The 20,071-nt window shown below is 40.9% G+C and overlaps 1 protein-coding gene across 2 annotated transcripts in view; it reads left to right on the top strand.

The window, feature by feature from the left end:
• Positions 1-561: 561 nt before the first annotated feature.
• The window catches only part of ARL15 (ADP ribosylation factor like GTPase 15), a 178,809-nt gene continuing 159,299 nt past the window's right edge, over positions 562-20,071 (top strand). For both annotated transcript variants that reach the window (XR_010067354.1, XM_063295666.1), the window contains exon 1: positions 562-978. Coding sequence is in view for 1 of the 2 variants with exons in the window: in XM_063295666.1 (XP_063151736.1) it covers positions 967-978 (12 nt within the window). In the remaining variant the exon portion in view is untranslated. The remainder of the gene's footprint in view (positions 979-20,071) is intronic.

A 20,071-nucleotide genomic window follows, 5' to 3' on the forward strand; every position in this document is an offset into this window, starting at 1 on the left:
TGGAGCACCTGATGCTGCACGGAAGCGCCAGGAAGGCCCTCGTCCGGGCTTCGGTTCCGCCATGCAAAGGAAAACGATGCCGAGCCTGGGAATCGGAGCCAAGCACAGAGGGAGGGCGCCGCTTTCCGAAAAGCTGAGCGCAGCCAGGCCACGGAGGGGCACGGCTTGTTGATCTTCGACAGAAAGGCTGGTGTTTCAGCTGTCCAGGAGCCCGTGCTTATGGGCCCCCTTGCAGAGGACACCGCTGCCTTGGCCACAGTTTTCCGGATATTAAATCAATCTCTCTGCCCTAACACCGCTCCCGCCTCCTTGCAGTCCCTTCATTCATTTCCTCCTCCCGCTGCATTTTGCAAACCTCCGCCCGCTGACGCGAGCACGGGCTCGCGCGCCAACGCCGCAGACCCGCCTCGGTTCCCACTCCTCCCGGTCGGTCGCCCCGTAACGCGGCACGGCGGAGAGGGAAAGTGCGCCTGGCGCCTTTAAGAGCCTTCGCTCCCCCTCTCACGTGGGGGATCAGCTGACGGTGACGCTCCCGGGGAAAAGCTCCCTGTTCCTGAAACCTGGGCGCTGCAGCGGGTGGCGAGCGTGTGCCTGCTCTCTGTCCTGCCGCTCAGCCGCCCCTTCCGTCGGGCTGCGGGAGGGCGCTCGGCGGCGGCAGCGCTCGGAGCTTCGGCGGGCAGAGGCAGCGGGAGGCGGCGACCCCGCCGATCCCTCGCTCGTCCAGCCAGCGGGGCAGAGCCCGGCGCCCGAGACCGGCCAGCTCCCCAGCAGCCTTCCCCGCGAGAGCGGCTCCCTAGTTCGGCAGCGCCCGGGCGTTTGCGATTCTCCCCATCCTGCGGGCGGTGAGACGGCAGGGCTCGCCAGCACGGGGGCTTTGGGTCGGTCTTCAGACGTTTGCAGCCTGGGTGTGAAGCAGGCTGCCCTTGTCAGCCCCCTGACGCCCAATTCTAGTTGTTACCCCAGTTCATGGATTACCTGGTAAGTACCCGGTGCAAAATGAATGCAAAATCTTCCTCCTGCTCCTAATTTAGGGCGAGTCCGTGTTCAGCCCTGCATGCTCCTAAATCCATTATTTTATACATATCTATTTTCTGCTTGCTTGTGCGTCTGCCCGTCCGTCCTCAAAGTCCAGAGGTCCTCAAAGTTTCCTAGTATGTAGGCTGCCTTGCTTGTTCTTTCAGACTAGATGGAACTTGGGTGTTGATTTTTGGAACTCGGGTGTTGATTTTTGGAACTCGGAAATCACCTTCTCTGTGTGATGTTAACAAGGATAATGGAGAAGAAACTTTCCCAGCTGTGCTTGTGTAAACTCCTGGCTAGAAAATGGAATGCTCCAGGCTCCGAATTAGAGACTTTCCGAACAATTAAAGCCTAAAGTGTACTACAGTCTCACTCATTAGGTTATTAGGCTTCTAAAGTCCTGACCCGGGTCACCTAGCTTGGTTCTAAATGCTTACGTTGAGGGGACGCTTGAATGCATTAAACTGAAATGGGAGTGAATAATTCTGTACCTAAGTAATTGGGTATTCAGCAGAAAACATCTAGCAGCATTTAATGAGAGTTGGCTTATTTGTTGAAAGAGATTGTATCACAGTTGTTTGCTTCAAGGGTAGAGGAGTTTGGGGTTTGTGAAAGGCCTGGCAGCTACAAATCTCAATTGCCTTCAAGAACTTGACGCTAATCTATTCCTTAACTGACATTTTAAACACATAAGCCAAACCACAACCTACCTGATTAGTGCTAAGGGATACCATGTGGTTCAGTGCTTTTTATTTAAATCGTGTTCTTTTTGTCCCAGATTTGAGCCTGGGAAAAAATAATAAGAGTGTTGGCTTTTTCCTATGCTTTTTACATTTGCCTTTCAAAATGTATACTCTAATGATTGGGGGTTGTTTGCATGGTCGTAAAGTAAATGACCTACCATGGAAAATCATAAAAAGTTATTCTTCTGATGCATGTTGTGGAAAGAGATACAGACTGAAGATACTTTCAGGTGAGACTTTGATTGTACAATTAGCTTGTCTTCCTGACAATGTTTTAGAGGGCTTTAGATGTTGTTCTGTTTCATTCATAACCTTCCTGAGATTTTTTTTCCTACCTCTTAATACAAAACAAAAATGGTCAAGAAGGGCCTAAATAATACTTTGATTTGTGGCATTATCAAAAGCTATCTGAATATACTTTCTGGATGAAAATACAAAATGTAGATGGACATATAAACACATACCTTCTAATGTGACATACCTATGCGTAGGCTGCATGTATGAAACTCAGTCTGGTAATTAGTTAATTCATGATTTCTTAGATTGTCTGAATCTCATATAAAATTATTTATGTGAATGAATGTGTAAAATTACATTTTCCTGCAGTTGTGCTGAGATGGAATATGCACTTACTAGCAGTAAGCGTTTCACTGATCTGCCACTAAAGATATTTTACAATGTAGCTTTTACACTGGGAGCAATATATTACCTGAATAGATTTATTTCTGACTAAATTAATTTAAAAAGCAAGAATGCTTCTTAAAAAAAAGCACAATTTTAGAAAAGAACAGATTATCTTTTTATTTTGTTTCAGATCTTGGTGGGGTAAATTGTGTTCAGCCTGTGTGTTGATGGGGAAAAACGTGATTTCTGTATTAAGAGTACCTGATATTTTTCTCTTTAATAGCTGAAAGGACTGCTAGTAGTGAACTTGAATATTCTGAGAACAGGTATTGCTATAACTACACGGGAGCCTGGAGGTTTCTAAATTAATATTCAGGAAATTTGTATCCAGGTAAAGTTAGCCTTTTATGTACTTGGAGCAAATATTAAACCTTTTAACTGCTGCAGAACGTAATGGAAAAGTATTCTAGTGTGCAGAGTGTGTTTAATTGACTTTGAAATATGTTCTTGTACATGACAAACTTACAAAATGCTCTTAGCTTAGTCTAGCTTGACCTCTTGTCCTTAGTTTTGTTCATTGTTGCATGCAGCTTGAAGCAAACTGTGTGCACTTTTGACATTACTGCAGACTTGCTTTTTTCATCAGAAAATGTTTCACTTGTAGCTGCTTTCATATTACCCTCCATCCCCTAAAAGGGGATTCTTATGCAATTAACTATTTATTATATTTGTGGCAGTATTGTATGAAAGGGGAGATTAGAACGTGAAATCCCTGTTCTTTGAAGTGTCTGGATATTTAGGTTGGGCAGATGTTTGTTTTGATAGGTCTAAAACCAAGCCAAGTCATAGAAGAACAGTGTCTAGAACTTCATTATGAACTTTTGGTTTTGTTTCCCTCAGCAAATGGCTTTAGGCTAGGAGAAAGCCACATTCATGCTCAGAGCTCTTGATGAAGGTATTGGCAATGTTTTCTCTAACTGGACCTTTCAGAATTCACTGAATATTTTCTACTCATGTTACTGCATAACAGACAACAGTCGTAGGACAATAAAACTGTTGAGGCGGATGTTGGATATATTGTTATTCCTCAGCCAAAAACAGCACTTGGAAAATAATGTAGTTGACATTATTTTCAGTATTTGCACCATTTAGGAGTTGAGAAGTCATTTAGTGTAATTTACATGGTGCATTGATGGCTGGTGACAGCCTCATGGGCATGCAAAGTTGTGTGTGCTTGTGCTTATTAAATTCAAGGTACAACAGAAAATGTTAGAAATGTATTTATTTGTATACCCCCCCTCTAGTCTAATAAATACTCAGGGAAGTTAGTTTTTTTAAAAAAGAACAAAACAATAGACATGTTAAAGCTTAGAATTAATATTTAATAGAATAACATTAGATTTCTATCAAAAGAACAGGTTTATTTTTACACGATGTGAGAGTCAAATGCAGCTCTCGTGAGGGTTCATTCCATAGGCAGAGAAGGGCTTCTCTGGGGAACCTCAAAGATGGCTTAGGGATTCCACAGAGCCATCTCTCCATGGACAGGAGCAGTGTTGAAAAGGGGTGTTTTTATACCACCACCACAGAACTGCAGAGGGTAGAACATCCAACCTGGCTGGGGTGAAAGCCTGACAAAATTTCAGAATTGGAATTGAAGGAGATAAGATGCTGGCCCATGCCCATTTGAGAAGAATCCATTAACTGTAAATGTTAAGCATAAGCTGCTTAAACTGGTTTGAAAATCAATATCCCAGATACATTGTTTAAGATGACTCCTGGCATTTTCAAGGCTTTTTAAATTTTATTTCTCCTGTGAGTCTGGCTCCACTGGTTCTCAGAGACCGTTTCAAATCAACCTGGATAACAGAAGCTAATAGTAAACTCCAGTCCTTAGGATTTTCTTTAGAAAGTCTCTGTTCAGTCTAACACAATAAGATGGCAGGCAAGAAGCAAAGGCTGTCCAGAATACAGTAGCTCAGTCTTCACAGCCTTTGGAAGGTCTCTTCAGTGGGGGCTCAGGTAGCCCCTCCCCTCAGTAATGGTGATGCTAAATAGAAGATTTATCTGCTTTGGAATATTGTGTCTTTGGGACAAATCAAAATGAAGTTAGGTTTTGCCACACACTTCTGCTTTTACAGGCTTGTGTTACAATCCTTTAAAACACATTTCCCATTTTTTCCCTGTGTACTGGAAATATGTTCACTTTACAGATTAATTTTCCATACAGGTCACTTTCCCTGTACTTTGCAATCTCTTTTCTTAATGGACTTGGTCAGTTTGTTTCCTCTACCATTTTAATTTGTTTGTTTGTTTTGCTTTAGAGTTCCTTTTGCTTCCACTAAAGAAAATGCAGTTTTTGCTGTGTTCCACCGTTAGACTCATGACTTCCATCAGCTCTGTCATGGGGGCAGAGCTTAATTCAAACCACATTTGTTCTTCCATTTTCCAGCTATAAATTCAGAAGCTACAAAATTAAAGATATAATCTTGGCTGTTGTCCAATCAGCAGTTATGCATCCACAAGTCATCATGTCTCAGATACTTGTATTTCTTCCATTGGTTTCTTCCACAGTAGTACTAAGATAGTCTTAGCAGGTGGCAGCACCTGATAACCTTGACTGGGCTTGGAAGCTTAGCAGGGAAGAACCTTTTTAATACTTAAATGGGAGATCTTCAGGGAATACCAAGTCTATAGACTGAGAAGTGAAAAACAGAAAAATCCTGGAAGAAGAAGGCAATGGCAAATCACTTTTGTATTGTTGCCAGGAAAACTACACAGATGTATCCATAATATCTTTAGTCGTTGGGCTCAACTTAACTCAAACAAGACTGTATTGTAGTATAGACAGCCATTTGACCCTAGCTTACCTGTTTTATGGCTGATTTGGAAGCAAACACTACCAACACCTTGTACGTCCTGGTGCTGGCTTTGAGACTGCATTCATGCAACACACTAAGTTATACTTGGCATTAACCAGAGTTAATCTAGGGTTAATCTGCCAGTTGACCTCTAAATAATCAAGGTAACTATTTTGGCAAGAGCCTCTGCTTCTCTGTTCCCAAAAACCATTCACTGATTGATACTTTAGGTTTTTTTTATTTAGTTTATGGCCAACAAAGAGAAGCATATTTGATGGTTTCTTTTAACAATTTATATAGCCACCCATCTCTCAACAGTGACTCTGGGCAATGCACAGATGATTAAAGCCAAAACAACAACAACATCAAATACACAAGCATCCAAAGCAATCACCTGATAGAAATCTGAATCGCCACATTAGTCAGGGGTACCCTGATCCTTGTAATATCCCCTTTGTTTCTCAAAAGAAGCCCACATGTCTGTGTGTGTATGAATAATGAAAGTGGAAAAAAGATGCTGTTGCAGGAGCAGCTCCTTTATGTGATTACTCTAGTACCTTTCCTCATTTTTCTGGGGGACCAGTGGCTGCTTAAACCTAAATTAACTGTGAACCTTCTTAAAGTAAGCTCAACTACAATGAGTAATGTTGGCAACTTAACCAACATTTGTAACAATGCTCCAGATTCACATGATGTGATAAGCCAAGCCATAATGTGAATGCATTCTGGTAGACCTCTTTTTCTGCAAAATCAGCTTCTCCATCAAACTAAAAATGGTACAATCTTCTTGCTCATTAATACTTGGCATCGCATGTTAGTGGTGTCCTTTTGCTCCTTTTTTAAATAGTGGATTCAGCAATAACAGCCTCACAGAACTGAGTTCTGCTCATGTTAATAAAACAGCTAGTAATGAAAGACAATTTATTTTGAGTGTTGGTTGCCTAGGCTGTGTTTAATTGTCCAATGTTGCATTTCAAAAGCTGTTTCAAAATCTTCTTGGTGTAACTCTTGGTGGGTCTTCTTAAGCCCATTAAAAGAATTCTGATATACGCATCAGTGATTCACAGCTGTTGTCATACGTTTGCCTATAAAACTACATTTAGCTATTTTATGATCAAGGAGACCAAGCAGCAGTTTTCAAATCAGTTCCAAATGCACCTTGGGTTCCCTTAGAAACTTCTCAGGTATTCCTCAATTAAAAAAAAGAAGCCAGAGCAAGGATCCAGGTTTCCCTGAGTGATGCCTTTTGCTTGCTACTAATTTTCTCTTGAAACACTCAGTTGGAAAAACTTCAATATATTTTGTGGTGCAGTTTCAATTTAAAAGATAGCCAGGGCCAAGACTTTGAAATGATTACTCACTGTAGAATGGGGTAGCCTGAAAGACAATCACAGACTTTTAGTGGATTGCTAGGAGGAGAACAGTGACATGGAAAGCATTGGCTTTGTTCTGCAGGCAATGATGGATCATCCCGACTGTGCTTGTTGGCAGGTATGGAGAAGCACAACTCCTTTGTGCCTACTTCAGTACTTCTCACAAGGGAAGCAGCCATAGAGATAGGAAGGCCAAGAATTAACAGGGAGGAGAAAGGCAAAAAAGAATTGTAGACTCCTAAAGCAGCTTTTAGAAGGAGGAGGAACCACAGCTTTCTCATCTTAATTTTTTTTATTGGTTGTTTGGTTGTCTCTTGGTTTTAAATGTACATCCCTATTTTTTAATTAGAAATAAAATGCCTTGAAACAAAATCTTACTCCCCCCTCTCTCTCTTTTTTAAATATATACATTACTCTTTATCAAACATCAATTCTTGGGCAGTTCACAATTCATCTTAATGCAAATATTTTTAAAGTCTCAGTTGAATCATAAGCACAGAGAGATCCAAAACACAAAAACTTACCATATACTTGAAATACCTAAAAGTAGATCTTGGGTAACTTCTAAGCTATTGTAGATGTTTTTCAAGATCAGTAGCCACATGTGGTAAATGGGGAGGAGAAGATTTGTAATGTGCATTATTTTGCAATTCTGCTGTTCTGAACATGTTAACTGAAGGTAGATGCATGCTATACAGTCACCTTTTTCTGAATTACTCAGGAGAACATTAGAAGGATATTGGCATCTCTCGGCTTGCTGTTCTGAGAGATTTCGGTGTAGTGAAGGAGGTTGCCTGATGGAAATGCCTCAAGACTTTATAGTCTCCATAGCAATAATTGATTTGTCTAGTTAGTACCTAGCTCCATTCATTCAGTGTTATGAATCTTGTTTCCCATGGTTGGATGTTGTGATCAGAGTATAGTATGGAAAAAATTTTTATATATGTTAAGATAATCCCCCAGTGGACTTTATTTATTTATTGCTCACATTTATACGGCTGCCCATCTTACATAAGGCAACTCTGGGCGGTATACAATGAGATAAGAACAGTGAATAAATAAAAACAATAATTATAAAAGGATAAAATGATTATTAAAAAGAATATTGTACAAAATTTTAAAATGTACTAACCCCTTTGAGAGAGCAAGAATGTCAGTCATAGTGGAGCCATCTCAGCATGTCTCCCACTCCCAAAGACCCCCAGGCCTGACAATACGACCAGGTCTTGAGGGACTTCTTAAACTATAGCAGGGAAGAAGCAACCCTAGCATGACTTGAATGGTGTTCCGGTACTTTGGCACGTAATTCTGTTGAAGCCTTGCAGACCTCTGAAAAAGTCAGTGGTCCAGTGGGTTGACACTTTTGTCCCTAAAAACTCCTTCCACTGGGTAATATTATTTCTATTGGACAGTGCCTGGTCAGAAGATGATGCTAAGAATGAACTGCACTCAGCCTCCAGAGACAAACATTTTGCCATTTTTAACATTGATCAGTCATCAAGACAAGACAGCCGTTTGTTCAGTACAAATACTTAGTATACTCAGAGCTTGTGTGTTTCTAATTGTTGCTGAGTGCAGTAATGGAAACATCAGCATTGTTGGTATAGGTACCTTTGCAGTATGCAGGATCTATGAAGTGTAGGTAAACATAATTCTTTATCACATCTCGCTTAAGGGAGAAAAGATGCCTTTAATTGCCTTCATAAAGAGTGCCTGGGTGCATTTTTAAGCTATGGGGAATTCGCTATTAGTTTAATATTTTTAATAAAGTCTTTAACTCTCTCCCTTATTCCCATTGCTTAAATATGTACACTTTTATATAAATGTACAGATATTTATCGTTACTCCTGTCTTAATGGTGAATGCTGCCACTTTTAAAAATCTAATGCAAATCTGCATTGGTTCAGCTCTACATTGAGTTCTGTATCCATTTTGGGGTACCACACTTAAGGATTTATAAAAAATGGAACAAATTCAGAGAAGGGCAACAAAGATAATCAGGAAGCAAGAACTAAGATCTGTGAAAAAAGATGGAAGGGGCTGATTTTGCTTAGCCTTAAGATAAGATGACTAAGGGGTAACAAGGTAGCACTCTCAGATATCAGAATGGATTTCACATAGAAGAAAATCAAGACTTTTTCATTTTTACTCTAGAATCCAGTACATGGAAAATGGATTTAAGTTACAGAAAAACAGATTCCAACTGAATGTTAGAAAAAGCTTGCTAAACCAATTACCCGGAGAAGTTGGTGGGCTCTGCTTGACTAGATATATTCAAGCAGAACATAAAGCACCAATATTATGGGATGACTTAATTTGGATTCTTGAACTGAGCAAAGGGTTGGACTTGATGACTTAAATGTCGCCTTTTAACTCTGTAATTCTACAACATTTTCTACCATTTGAAAGTGTGTGCCATGATGATTGGAAAAGTGGTGTTCATCCTATTGTGCCTATATAGAGTTTTGGATAAAATCGTTCATATTTGGTATTAGTCAGAAGCTGTCATCTAATGAGATGACAGAGGTGATATCTTACAATGGGAAGGTTTTGTGCATCTTGAGAAAGTAGGGTTATTTGTAGTGATAGTTTTGCCACATGTGGACTTCACGTCTGTCCCAACTGGTTGGTCAGGGTGGCCAAGGAGGAGATTGAGATTTGGGCCCAGGTGGTAGTCAGTTTTCTTGAAGAGAGGAGGATGTTCGAGCAGCTCTGAAAGAGGTGGTGGTTTATTCCTCAAGAGGCCAGCCTTGGATCTAGTTGTTAATGGATAATTATTGCCCAGCTTCCCATTCTTGTGGAACACTCTGTGAAAATGGTGGGGCTGCTGTTACGGAGAGTCATGGAAGACCTGGAATATCTGGACCCACGGCAATCTAGATTCAGGCCTGGGTATGTGATAGAAACCTCACTGATCAGTCTCATTGATGATGTGTATGACATGGATTGTGGGAGTGTAACCATCCTTGTCTTGCATTGGGTTTCAGTACTGTCCACTACAGTTGGACTCCCTGCAAGGGCTGGGAGTTGGAGATGCTGTATTAAGGTGGTTCCATTCCTTCTTGAGTAGGTGAATTTAGCCACTGGTTGCAAGAGAGGTGAGGGTAGGCTTTTGACTCCTCCATTTTGGGGTTCCCAAAGGCTTGATCTTTTCTCCAATTTTCTTTAACATCTACACAAAGCTGCTGAAAGAAGTAATCTGTTGGTTCAGAGTGAGGTATCATCAATATACTGACGATAGCCAGCTGCATATCTTCGCTTCAGGCTGAATGGGAGATGTAATAAAAGTTCTGTCCTGGTCCCTGAAGGCTCTTAGGCCTGGATAGGGAGAAACAGGTTTAGTCTCAATCCAAAGAAGACAGAGTAGCTGTTAATTCAGAAGCCTACTAATTCCAATACAATACCAGCCTACTAATTCCAGGTTGTGCTCTTAAAGAGAGAGCAGGTTCATAATCTGGGGGTTCTTCTGGACTCATGGCTACTGTCCTGTCCCAGCCCAAATCACATGCAGTACACCTGGGATGCAATTGCAAACTTTACTGAGGAGCTTGTGAGGTAAACGAACAGGCAGCAAGGGAGTGTGAGGGCAAAACGCACACACACACACCAACTACAAGATACAAGCCCCAAAAGTTCAGAGAGCTTGCCTTAAGGGGTTCCAAGCCAAAGCACGAGTAGTCAAGAGAATTCCAAGGGTTCTGATGTTGTAAAAGATTTGTCAGCCAGTCCAGAGTCAAGACACAAGTTTCCAGTCAAGAGTAAAGGCACTTGAAGTCTAGGTAAGCAGATGGTTGCTCCCAATTACTGGTCTGGGCTTGCGGCTCCCTTTTTATAGGAGCAGACCCTGGTGGGGCTTAATTAGGAGGCAGGGCTTCTTTCTTGCATGTAGCCTCGCTAGTCTCCGCTGTTCCTCTCTCCTCTCTGCTCTCCTTGCTCTTGGGATGGGAGGGGGTGGCAGCTCCATGTCCCCACCCTCACTGAGCAGCAGCACCTGATCCTGCTGCTTGCAGGCCAGCCTCTTGTCCTGTGCCCCCGTCATTGCCTGCTCGCAGTCTGAGGCTGCTCTAGGGCCTGGCTGCCCTTCCTTGTCCTCAGACTTGGACTCCGAGACCCCCATGACAGCTTCTGCTAGAAAAGTAGGTGGAACCCAGAGCCAGGAGAGGCTTTAGTTGGCTCCAGCTTGAGTGCCAGTGTGGCTTTATCTGGAACAAGGTGGATGGAGAACAGTCGTGTCTGCCATCTCACACTTGGGTTACTGTATTTTACTTAGTGTCTATCCTTGAAGACTATCTGGAAACTGAAGCTGGTTGAGAATGCAGCAGCCTGTGGGCTCATTGGCAAGTCTTCTTACTGCCAGGGAAAGAAAGGTAGTGGATAGTATGTGATCTGTAGTGAGGAATGAATGTTTGTCGAAAGAAGCAAAAATAGCTCATGGTAAGAGTGTGCTTCTCCTTGCTTTGTTAGATAATGGAAATGAGAGTTGGGATGTCAGGAGAAACATAAAAGACAGTTGAATGCAGTGACAACAAGGTGGACCCTTAAGAAGCATGTGCTTAAGAGACAGGATCATAAATGAACATTGATTGAATATAAAGATGAATAGGGAGAGGTCCTTTGGTCCTAAATGTGATCCCTGGGGAAGGTAATGGCACCCACCCCAGTATTCTTGCTGTGAAAACTAAATGGATCAGTACAACCAGAGATATGTCGGTATACCATCGGAAGATGAGACCCCCAGGTCGGAAGATGGTCAAAATGCTACTGGGGAGGAACAGAGGATGAGTTCAACTAGCCCCAGATGTGATGACGCAGCTAGCTCAAAGCAGAAAGGACAGCTAGCAGCCAACGGTGCTGGTGGTGAATGGCAAATCCGATGTTCTAATGATCAACACACCATTGGAACCTGGAATGTAAGATCTATGAGCCAGGGCAAATTGGATGTGGTTATTGGTGAGATGTCAAGATTAAAGATAGACATTTTGGCCATCAGTGAAGTGAAATGGACTGGAATGGGCCACTTCACATCAAATGATCACCAGATCTACTACTGTGGACAAGAGGACCACAGAAGAAACGGAGTAGCCTTCATAATTAATAGTAAAGTGGCTAAAGCAGTGCTTGGATACAACCCCAAAAACGACAGAATGATCTCAATTCGAATTCAGGGCAAGCCATCTAACATCACAGTGATCCAAATATACGCCCCAACCACAAATGCTGAAGAAGCTGAAGTAGAGCAGTTCTATGAGGATCTGCAGCACCTACTGGACAACACGCCTAAAAGGGATGTTATTTTCATCACAGGAGACTAGAATGCTAAGGTGGGCAGTCAAATGACACCTGGAATTACAGGTAAGCATGGCCTGGGAGAACAAAACGAAGCAGGACATAGGCTGATAGAATTTTGCTAAGACAACTCACTCTGCATAACAAACACTCTCTTCCAAAAACCTAAGAGACGGCTTTATACATGGACTTCACCAGATGGACAACACCGAAATCAGATTGACTACATCCTTTGCAGCCAAAGGTGGCGGACATCTATACAGTCGGTAAAAACAAGACCGGGAGCTGACTGTAGATCAGATCACAAACTTCTTCTTGCACAATTTAGGATCAGACTAAAGAGATTAGGGAAGACCCACAAATCAGCTAGATATGAGCTCACTAATATTCCTAAGGAATATGCAGTGGAGGTGAAGAACAGATTTAAGGGACTGGACTTAGTAGATAGGGTCCTGGAAGAACTCTGGACAGAAGTTCACAGCATTGTTCAGGAGGCGGCAACAAAACACACCCCAAAGAAAGAGAAAACCAAGAAGGCAAATGGCTGTCTGCTGAGACACTAGAAGTAGCCCATGAAAGGAGGAAAGCAAAAGGCAACAGCGATAGGGAGAGATATGCCCAATTAAATGCAAAATTCCAGAGGTTAGCCAGAAGAGATAAGGAATTATTTTTAAACAAGCAATGTGCGGAAGTGGAGGAAGACAATAGAACAGGAAGGACAAGAGACCTCTTCCAGAAAATTAGAAACATCGGAGGTAAATTCCAGGCAAAAATGGGTATGATCAAAAACAAAGATGGCAAGGACCTAACAGAAGAAGAAGAGATTAAGAAAAGATGGCAAGAATACGGAAGATCTTTATAGGAAGGATAATAATATCGGGGATAGCTTTGATGGTGTGGTCAGTGAGTTAGAGCCAGATATCCTGAAGAGTGAGGTTGAATGGGCCTTAAGAAGCCTTGCTAATAACAAGGCAGCAGGAGACGACGGTATCCCAGCTGCACTGTTTAAAATCTTGCAAGGTGATGCTATCAAGGTGATGAATGCCATATGCCAGCAAATTTGGAAAACACAAGAATGGCCATCAGATTGGAAAAAATCAACTTATATCCCCATACCAAAAAAAGGGGAACACTAAAGAATGTTCAAACTATGGAACAGTGGCACTCATTTCACATGCCAGTAAGGTAATGCTCAAGATCCTGCAAGGTAGACTTCAGCAATTCATGGAGCGAGAATTGCCAGATGTACAAGCTGGGTTTAGAAAAGGCAGAGGGACTAGGGACCAAATTGCCAATATCCGCTCGATAATGGAAAAAGCCAGGGAGTTTCAGAAAAACATCTATTTCTGTTTTATTGACTATTCTAAAACCTTTGACTGTGTGGACCATAACAAATTGTGTCAAGTTCTTAGTGGTATGGGGATACCAAGTCATCTTGTCTGCCTCCTGAAGAATCTGTATAACGACCAAGTAGCAACAGTAAGAACAGACAATGGAACAACGGACTGGTTTAAGATTGGGAAAGGAGTACGGCAGAGTTGTATACTCTCACCCTACTGATTCAACTTGTATGCAGAACACATCATGCAACGTGCTGGGCTTGTGGAATCCAAGGCTGGGGTCAAAATCACTGGAAGAAACATTAACAATCTCAGGTATGCAGATGATACCACTTTGATGGCTGAAAGCGAAGAGGAACTGAGGAGCCTTATGATGAAGGTGAAAGAAGAAAGTGCAAAAGCTGGCTTGTAGCTAAACTCCAAAAAACCAAGATTATGGCAACCAGCCTGATTGATAACTGGCAAATAGAGGGGAAAAAATGTAGAAGCAGTGAAAGACTTTGTATTTCTAGGTGCGAAGATTACTGCAGAAGCTGACTGCAGTCAGGAAATCAGAAGATGTTTAATCCTTGGGGGAAGAGCAATGACAAATCTCGATAAAATAGTTAAAAGCAGAGACATCACACTGACAACAAAGGCCCGCATTGTTAAAGCAATGGTGTTCCCCGTAGTAACATATGGCTGCGAGAGCTGGACCATAAGGAAGGCTGAGAGAAGGAAGATAGATGCTTTTGAACTGTGGTGTTGGAGGAAAATTCTGAGAGTGCCTTGGACTGCAAGATGATCAAACCAGTCCATCCTCCAGGAAATAAAGCCAGACTGCTCACTTGCGGGAATGATATTAAAGGCAAAACTGAAATACTTTGGCCACATAATGAGAAGACAGGACACCCTGGAGAAGATGCTGATGCTAAGGAGAGTGGAAGGCAAAAGGAAGAGGGGCTGACCAAGGGCAAGATGGATGGATGATATTCTAGAGGTGACGGACTCATCCCTGGGGGAGCTGGGGTTAACGAATACACAAGAACAAAACTTTGGTCCTACAGAGAGAATGAATGAGAATCAAATTGCAAAACAAGTATATGAAAGAAGTGTGAATGGGTTGGGAGGAAGAAGAAGACGTGAAAATTGTGATTGGGTGGAGTTGTGAGAGTGCCAATAACAGAGGTTCAGATGTTTAAAGAACAAAAGACACATTGGTGTAGGGACATGGTGGAAGCAGGTACGGTTTGCAAGGAGGAAAGGTATGGAGAATTATAATGCTTGGTGCTGATGAAAACTGGATTTAGCTGTATTTCCTTTTCTTTTTCACATCCCATCTCTTTAATTTCTTTGACTCCCTATTTCTTACTGATTTTCTGCATTTTTCATAATACTGCTTATCCTGAGAGGAAATAGAGTGATGGTTATGTATATATGTATATTTCCATTGGAGTAGACCAGATTTTTCCAACATGGTTTAGTCCAGATATACGGTACTAAATTTAGAATAACAGGCATGCTGTTTTCTGGTTGGGGACAGTGAGACTTGAAACCTTGGTGCCTGGACAAGATTATGTATTTATAAAGCTGGCATAGATCATTATATTCAGTATTGAAAATAGACATAAGTCCCCTATTTAAATGAGGCTTCTGAGCATCTTGAAAAATCACTTACTAATTGTTGGTATGCAAGAGATACTTAAGTATGTTTACTAGCTTGACTTCTGCTTTCACAGAAGCTTTCTATAGAAATATAGCTTCACTTATGAATGAGAATTGTTGGTTTTAGGCTTTTATTATAGAACAATTTAATCTCAAATCAGTATTCACTATGTTAATGTTGAAAATCATGTTCTGAAATGTTACAGCTTTTTGAAGTATGGTGATCATTATGGATGATGAAAAGGACCCATGAACTGAAACTCTTGTGAGTAAAATAATGTAGATTGGTCTGGAGTATATACATGCTGATAGTTAACACAGAATTTGGTTATGTAGTATGGCACAAGGACAAATGTCTGATAAAGTGTTGTTTTATGAGAAGGCTCTCAACAGATTCAGATGCTGCACAAAAATGTCTGCAGGGAAAGCCTCCTTTATTTTCATTCATTCATTTCATTTTCATTGAAAATACTAGGAATCCTGCCAGGAAAAAAGTCATACCAATTTGCAGTGCTAAAGATGAAATAAACAATATGGCAGGCATGATACTTGCAAAACTGATAATTAATGTACAGTAAGTACATTATGAATATTTTTAAGTAGCATTACTTATATAATCAGTATTAAAAATAGTCTTTAATGTGGGGAGGGGTGGCCTTGAGTCTGTCTTGACTCTTGCTGACTTGTATCAGATCAAAATGCACTGTTACTGATTCTAGACCAGTGTTTGAAAATTTGAAAAACACTGTTCTACACCATCTGAGGACAAGATATAAGAATAGGTGTTTTACTTTATGTTCTTGTGATGCATGAACTTTTTTCTTCTTGCAGTGAAAAGTAGAGACTATGTTTTTCTAAAATTAGAGACTAAAGTTAGTTTTCTGGCCTTTTAGGCTAGTCTGTTTTGGCTCTCAGCTGCTTTCCTGTAAGGTACAGTTGTCTTTATTTTAGTTATTATCCTTATGTGCATGGATATGTGGCACTGTGGGTAACACCTATTGAGATACGGTATTGGAAATTACAGAGAAAGACTTTCCAATATAAATATGTTCTTCTAGTACCAGAAAGCTGGTAACACCTTTAATCTGCTCAATAGTAATCTTGAATTTGGAGATCAAAGTCCTGCATGGAAAGGTGACCAAATTGTTTGATCGAGGAAATCAAAATAGGTAGAAATGATGAGGCTTATCCAAGAATAGGAGTGTGATTTGTATATAGAACTACTGCTCCATAAGGGAAGCCTTTTATATAGTATCTTCTTTTCCATGAGTCTCTTTGCATATTAAAAGACTTTGATGTAATTTTACTGGTTCAAGCTCCTTATTTTGGCAATAGCGTGCAGAATGTTTATTACATGATTATTAGAAAGGATGGGACAGCCAGTTTGGTGTAGAGGTAAAGCATCAGGCTAGAAACTAGACCGTGAGTTCTAGTCCCACCTTAGGCACAAAGCCAGCTGGGTGACCTTGGGCCAGTCACTCTCTCTCAGCCCTAGGAAGGAGGCAATGGCAAACCACTCCTGAAATCTTCTTAACAAAACTGCAGGGACTAGTCCAGGAGTCAAGACTGACTTGAAGGCACAAAGGATTATGGGATTTATGATAATTCACTAAATTAACAAACATAAGAGTGAAAATCTTTTTTTTTCTGAATTAAAAAAATATACTGGGGATATAATATTTGTAATCGGGACCACCAAATTAGGATTATGATGATTATCATTTTTATACCCTCTTTTGTCCAGGAGTTCAAGGCAGTGTACATAATAGTACCTCCTCCAGTTTTCCCCCGAACAGCCACCCTGTAAAGTACATTAGCTTCAGAGACTGATTGACTCAAAAACACCCATGGATTTTGCATGGGTGGGTGTGGGCTGGAATCTGCTCTGCAGTTTTCTATACTCAGATGAGATAGAAACCATGATCAGATACTTGCACCCACCATATTGCCTGTGTCAGTTACAGAAAGGCCATGTACCAGAGTTTTCTGTCATATGTCAGTGGTTGTGCAGTATTTCTGTAACATCGTGTTTTGCTCCACTACATCTTTAGAGTGCCCTGCAGAAATAATTATCCTTGCCTTGGAAGGATTTGATCAAAGTTTTTTTTTCTCCAGATCCTGCAGTATGTTACTAGTTGAAAAGTGAAGTCTGGCAATGAGTATCCAATAATAGCTACAGTATTTCCGTATATAGGCATGTTCAATATCCAGTTGATCATCTAGCACCTTTTTCTCTAAAATGGTGGCAACAGGAAAAGAGGGACTGTTCCTTTGAGTTTCTTCTACTGTCTCCAAATTCCAGTATTATGTATGAAGAGGTGTTCCTGCCAATTAATTACTGTGAAGTCCTTGGTGCTCTCTGAGCTTGGTTGTTTGCTTGCAGGCATTTCATTACCCAACTAGGTAACATCATCAGCACGAGTGAGTGTGGGGTTTGCTCCCTGTTTATATACAGTAGCTTGCCCTGCCAGTGTTGGTGGGGTGTGGTTTTCTCCTTGGAAATTCTTTGATTAGGGTGTAGTTTCCTGCTTGATTGTTTATCTCCTTGGTAGTTCCTTGATCAGGGTATTGTTTTCTGCTTGATTGTTTGTCTGGTGTTAAACCCTGCTTATTGGGTGTTGGCTGCTGGAGAGGGTGTTTTTCTGGCCTTTTTGTTTCCTTCTTAGCTTCGTTATTGTCTCTTTTGAATGGTGTGTAATTGTTAATCAAGTTATTTTAATGCTAATTAATTAAAATGTTAATTAATAGTTATCCAAAGGTAATTTAATACTGTTTGGAGGGTTTTAATGCCAGGGCTTCTGCAATTTCTCCTTTCTCTTCAGCACAGGAAAAGCAAAGTTTCCACCAGTCCCAGACTCTATTCCTTTTATATGTTGCATTTTAAGACTTGACATACATTTTTCTTTTGTCAGATCAATAGCTATTGTATTCCAAAGTGTCAGCACATTGTCCTCAGGGCCTTCTGAAAAGACTGGAGAAAAGAGTAACTGGTTAGTAGCTAAACTTGGCAGATATTGGTCTTTCAATACCTTTTCCAGGCAAGTTGTAATAATGTCACTCCATAACCTTCTTCAATTTATGGGATGGAATAGAGTAAGGAAAGCTGGGGGTATAGATTTCCCTGGACAGTATTGTAGATGGTTGTTGGGACTCCATGGAAATGAATCAAAATGCAACATATGTGATACAACTCAGGACTGAATTGAGGCCACTTGACCTATGCAAGAGCCTTATTGGCTATTGTGCAGTGACATGCTCTACATTTTCTGAGCATTGATGAATGTTGTTAGTAGTAATTCCAATCTCTTGCTTAGTTTTGAAGTTAATTTATGTGATTCTGAAAGCCTGATTGTACTTAAAATGACATTCACAAAGAACGTAAACTTCAGTTATATGGGTGCAAATTGACTGAAACTTTTTCTTGTGTGTGAAAGAAGTATAATGGCTCAAGGAACAGAGATAATATTAAACCCAGAGAATGGTAATTGCATGAGCTTGGGCAATTCAAGGATATAATTTTGTTTTTATAATAAAAGAGCCAATGCTTATTCACAAATAGTTTCAGCCAGTTCCACAGGGTCCTGATACTGCACTGTGAAGTCAGCAAAGTAGACTGTAAATGCTCTTTGGTCAGTTTTGGTTGGCATCTTTTGCCTCTAGATATGTTTGAACAAACTTTGGTGGCTCTGTCCATGGCTTTTTTAGTATTATATATAAACCAGAAGGTCTCATTTATTTTCTAATAAGCCAACATCCTAAATTACTGTTTATTTCTAGTTTATGTCTCTAGTTTGTTAGAAAAGAGCATATTACTTGTTCAGTGTGAACTACAAGTCTTTTCAGTCCTGGCTGATGGTGATGTTTGAACATGAAAAGCCCTCATACTTTTTAATGATGTGTGTATTTCTCAAATGTCACTTTTTGGAGTACAGTAATTGCAGAATTTCCTTAAATAAAATGGAGCATGCAGTTCAGTTCGGACTCACAAATAACTGTGAATCTGGGAAGAAGAGAGGTGGAGAGGATATCTATTTTATAGGATTCTTTGATGTCCCATTTGTAATTTCTCTTCTGTTAGCCATATGCAAAGGTGGGAGATAAAGCTGAGCTGAGGCAGTTTGCAGGTTGCACTACAGAAATGGAACTGCTGAAACACACTTTTGTTTTTGTTCATCCTTCCTACAGAGCACCCAAGATAAGCATATATCAGAGTTATCTATAGTTATTCTTCTATGAACCTTGATGCTGGCTGAATTCCCTTATGCTAAGCAAGTTTTAACCATGTTTGTTGAACAAATCTTAGTTTGTTGGGTTTATCTATTGCACTAAGTCATAAAATATGTTTTTAAAACCCAGTGGTTAAGTTAACCTACTATGCCAAACCAAATTTAGCAGTTCACATTATGGCTTAGCAGGGTGGGTGAACCTACTCTATGGGCTACCTGGGTTTATCCTTGAATTGCCCAAACTCATGAATCTGTAACTGTAATCTGTGGGCCCATACCTTATATGGTGGATGGAGACAGAGTGGGTGGTGCCTTGTCCAAGTGAGCTCTGAGCTGGGGATTTCCAGTGTATTCTCTTATCAGGTGTCATATACCAATTCATTTCAGAATTAGCCTATGATCAGTTTAGTGCACCTGAAGGCAATCAGATATGTATTCTGGGATTCTTGGCTGTTGCTTTTCCCCCATTCATACCAGTAGATGTAGGACTCTGCAAGATTCACACATTTTCAGCATGTGATTAATAACACTGCTTTGATTGTTCACTTCATTGGTTTTGTGCATTCCATATATAGCTTGTGCGTCTGAATAGAACAGAATTTGGAAACTTCAGGAGATGGTGTCTGTCTGCATGCATGTGCATAACAATTGCAGCCTTCCAGCTTGTTTTCTTTCTGACTGCTGCAGAAATGGTCTATGGAGCTCTCTTCCTTGTGAGCTGAGCATTATATTCTTTCTCAGTGTTTTCAGTTGGCCTCCACTGCTTGCTCTAAATCATGCTGGCTTGGGTATTTTGGGAGTTGAAGTCCACACATCTTAAAGTTGCTGAGGTTGAGAAACACTGCTCTGAATAGTTTTTCTTCACTTATGGAACAGCAGGCCTTTGTTTAAAAAAATGCCAAGGGTGGTGTATAAGCAAATTACCTATGGCAAAATTGATCGATACTGTAAGAA

Source organism: Candoia aspera, chromosome 2 (assembly GCF_035149785.1).
Source record: "Candoia aspera isolate rCanAsp1 chromosome 2, rCanAsp1.hap2, whole genome shotgun sequence".
NCBI lineage: Eukaryota > Metazoa > Chordata > Lepidosauria > Squamata > Boidae > Candoia > Candoia aspera.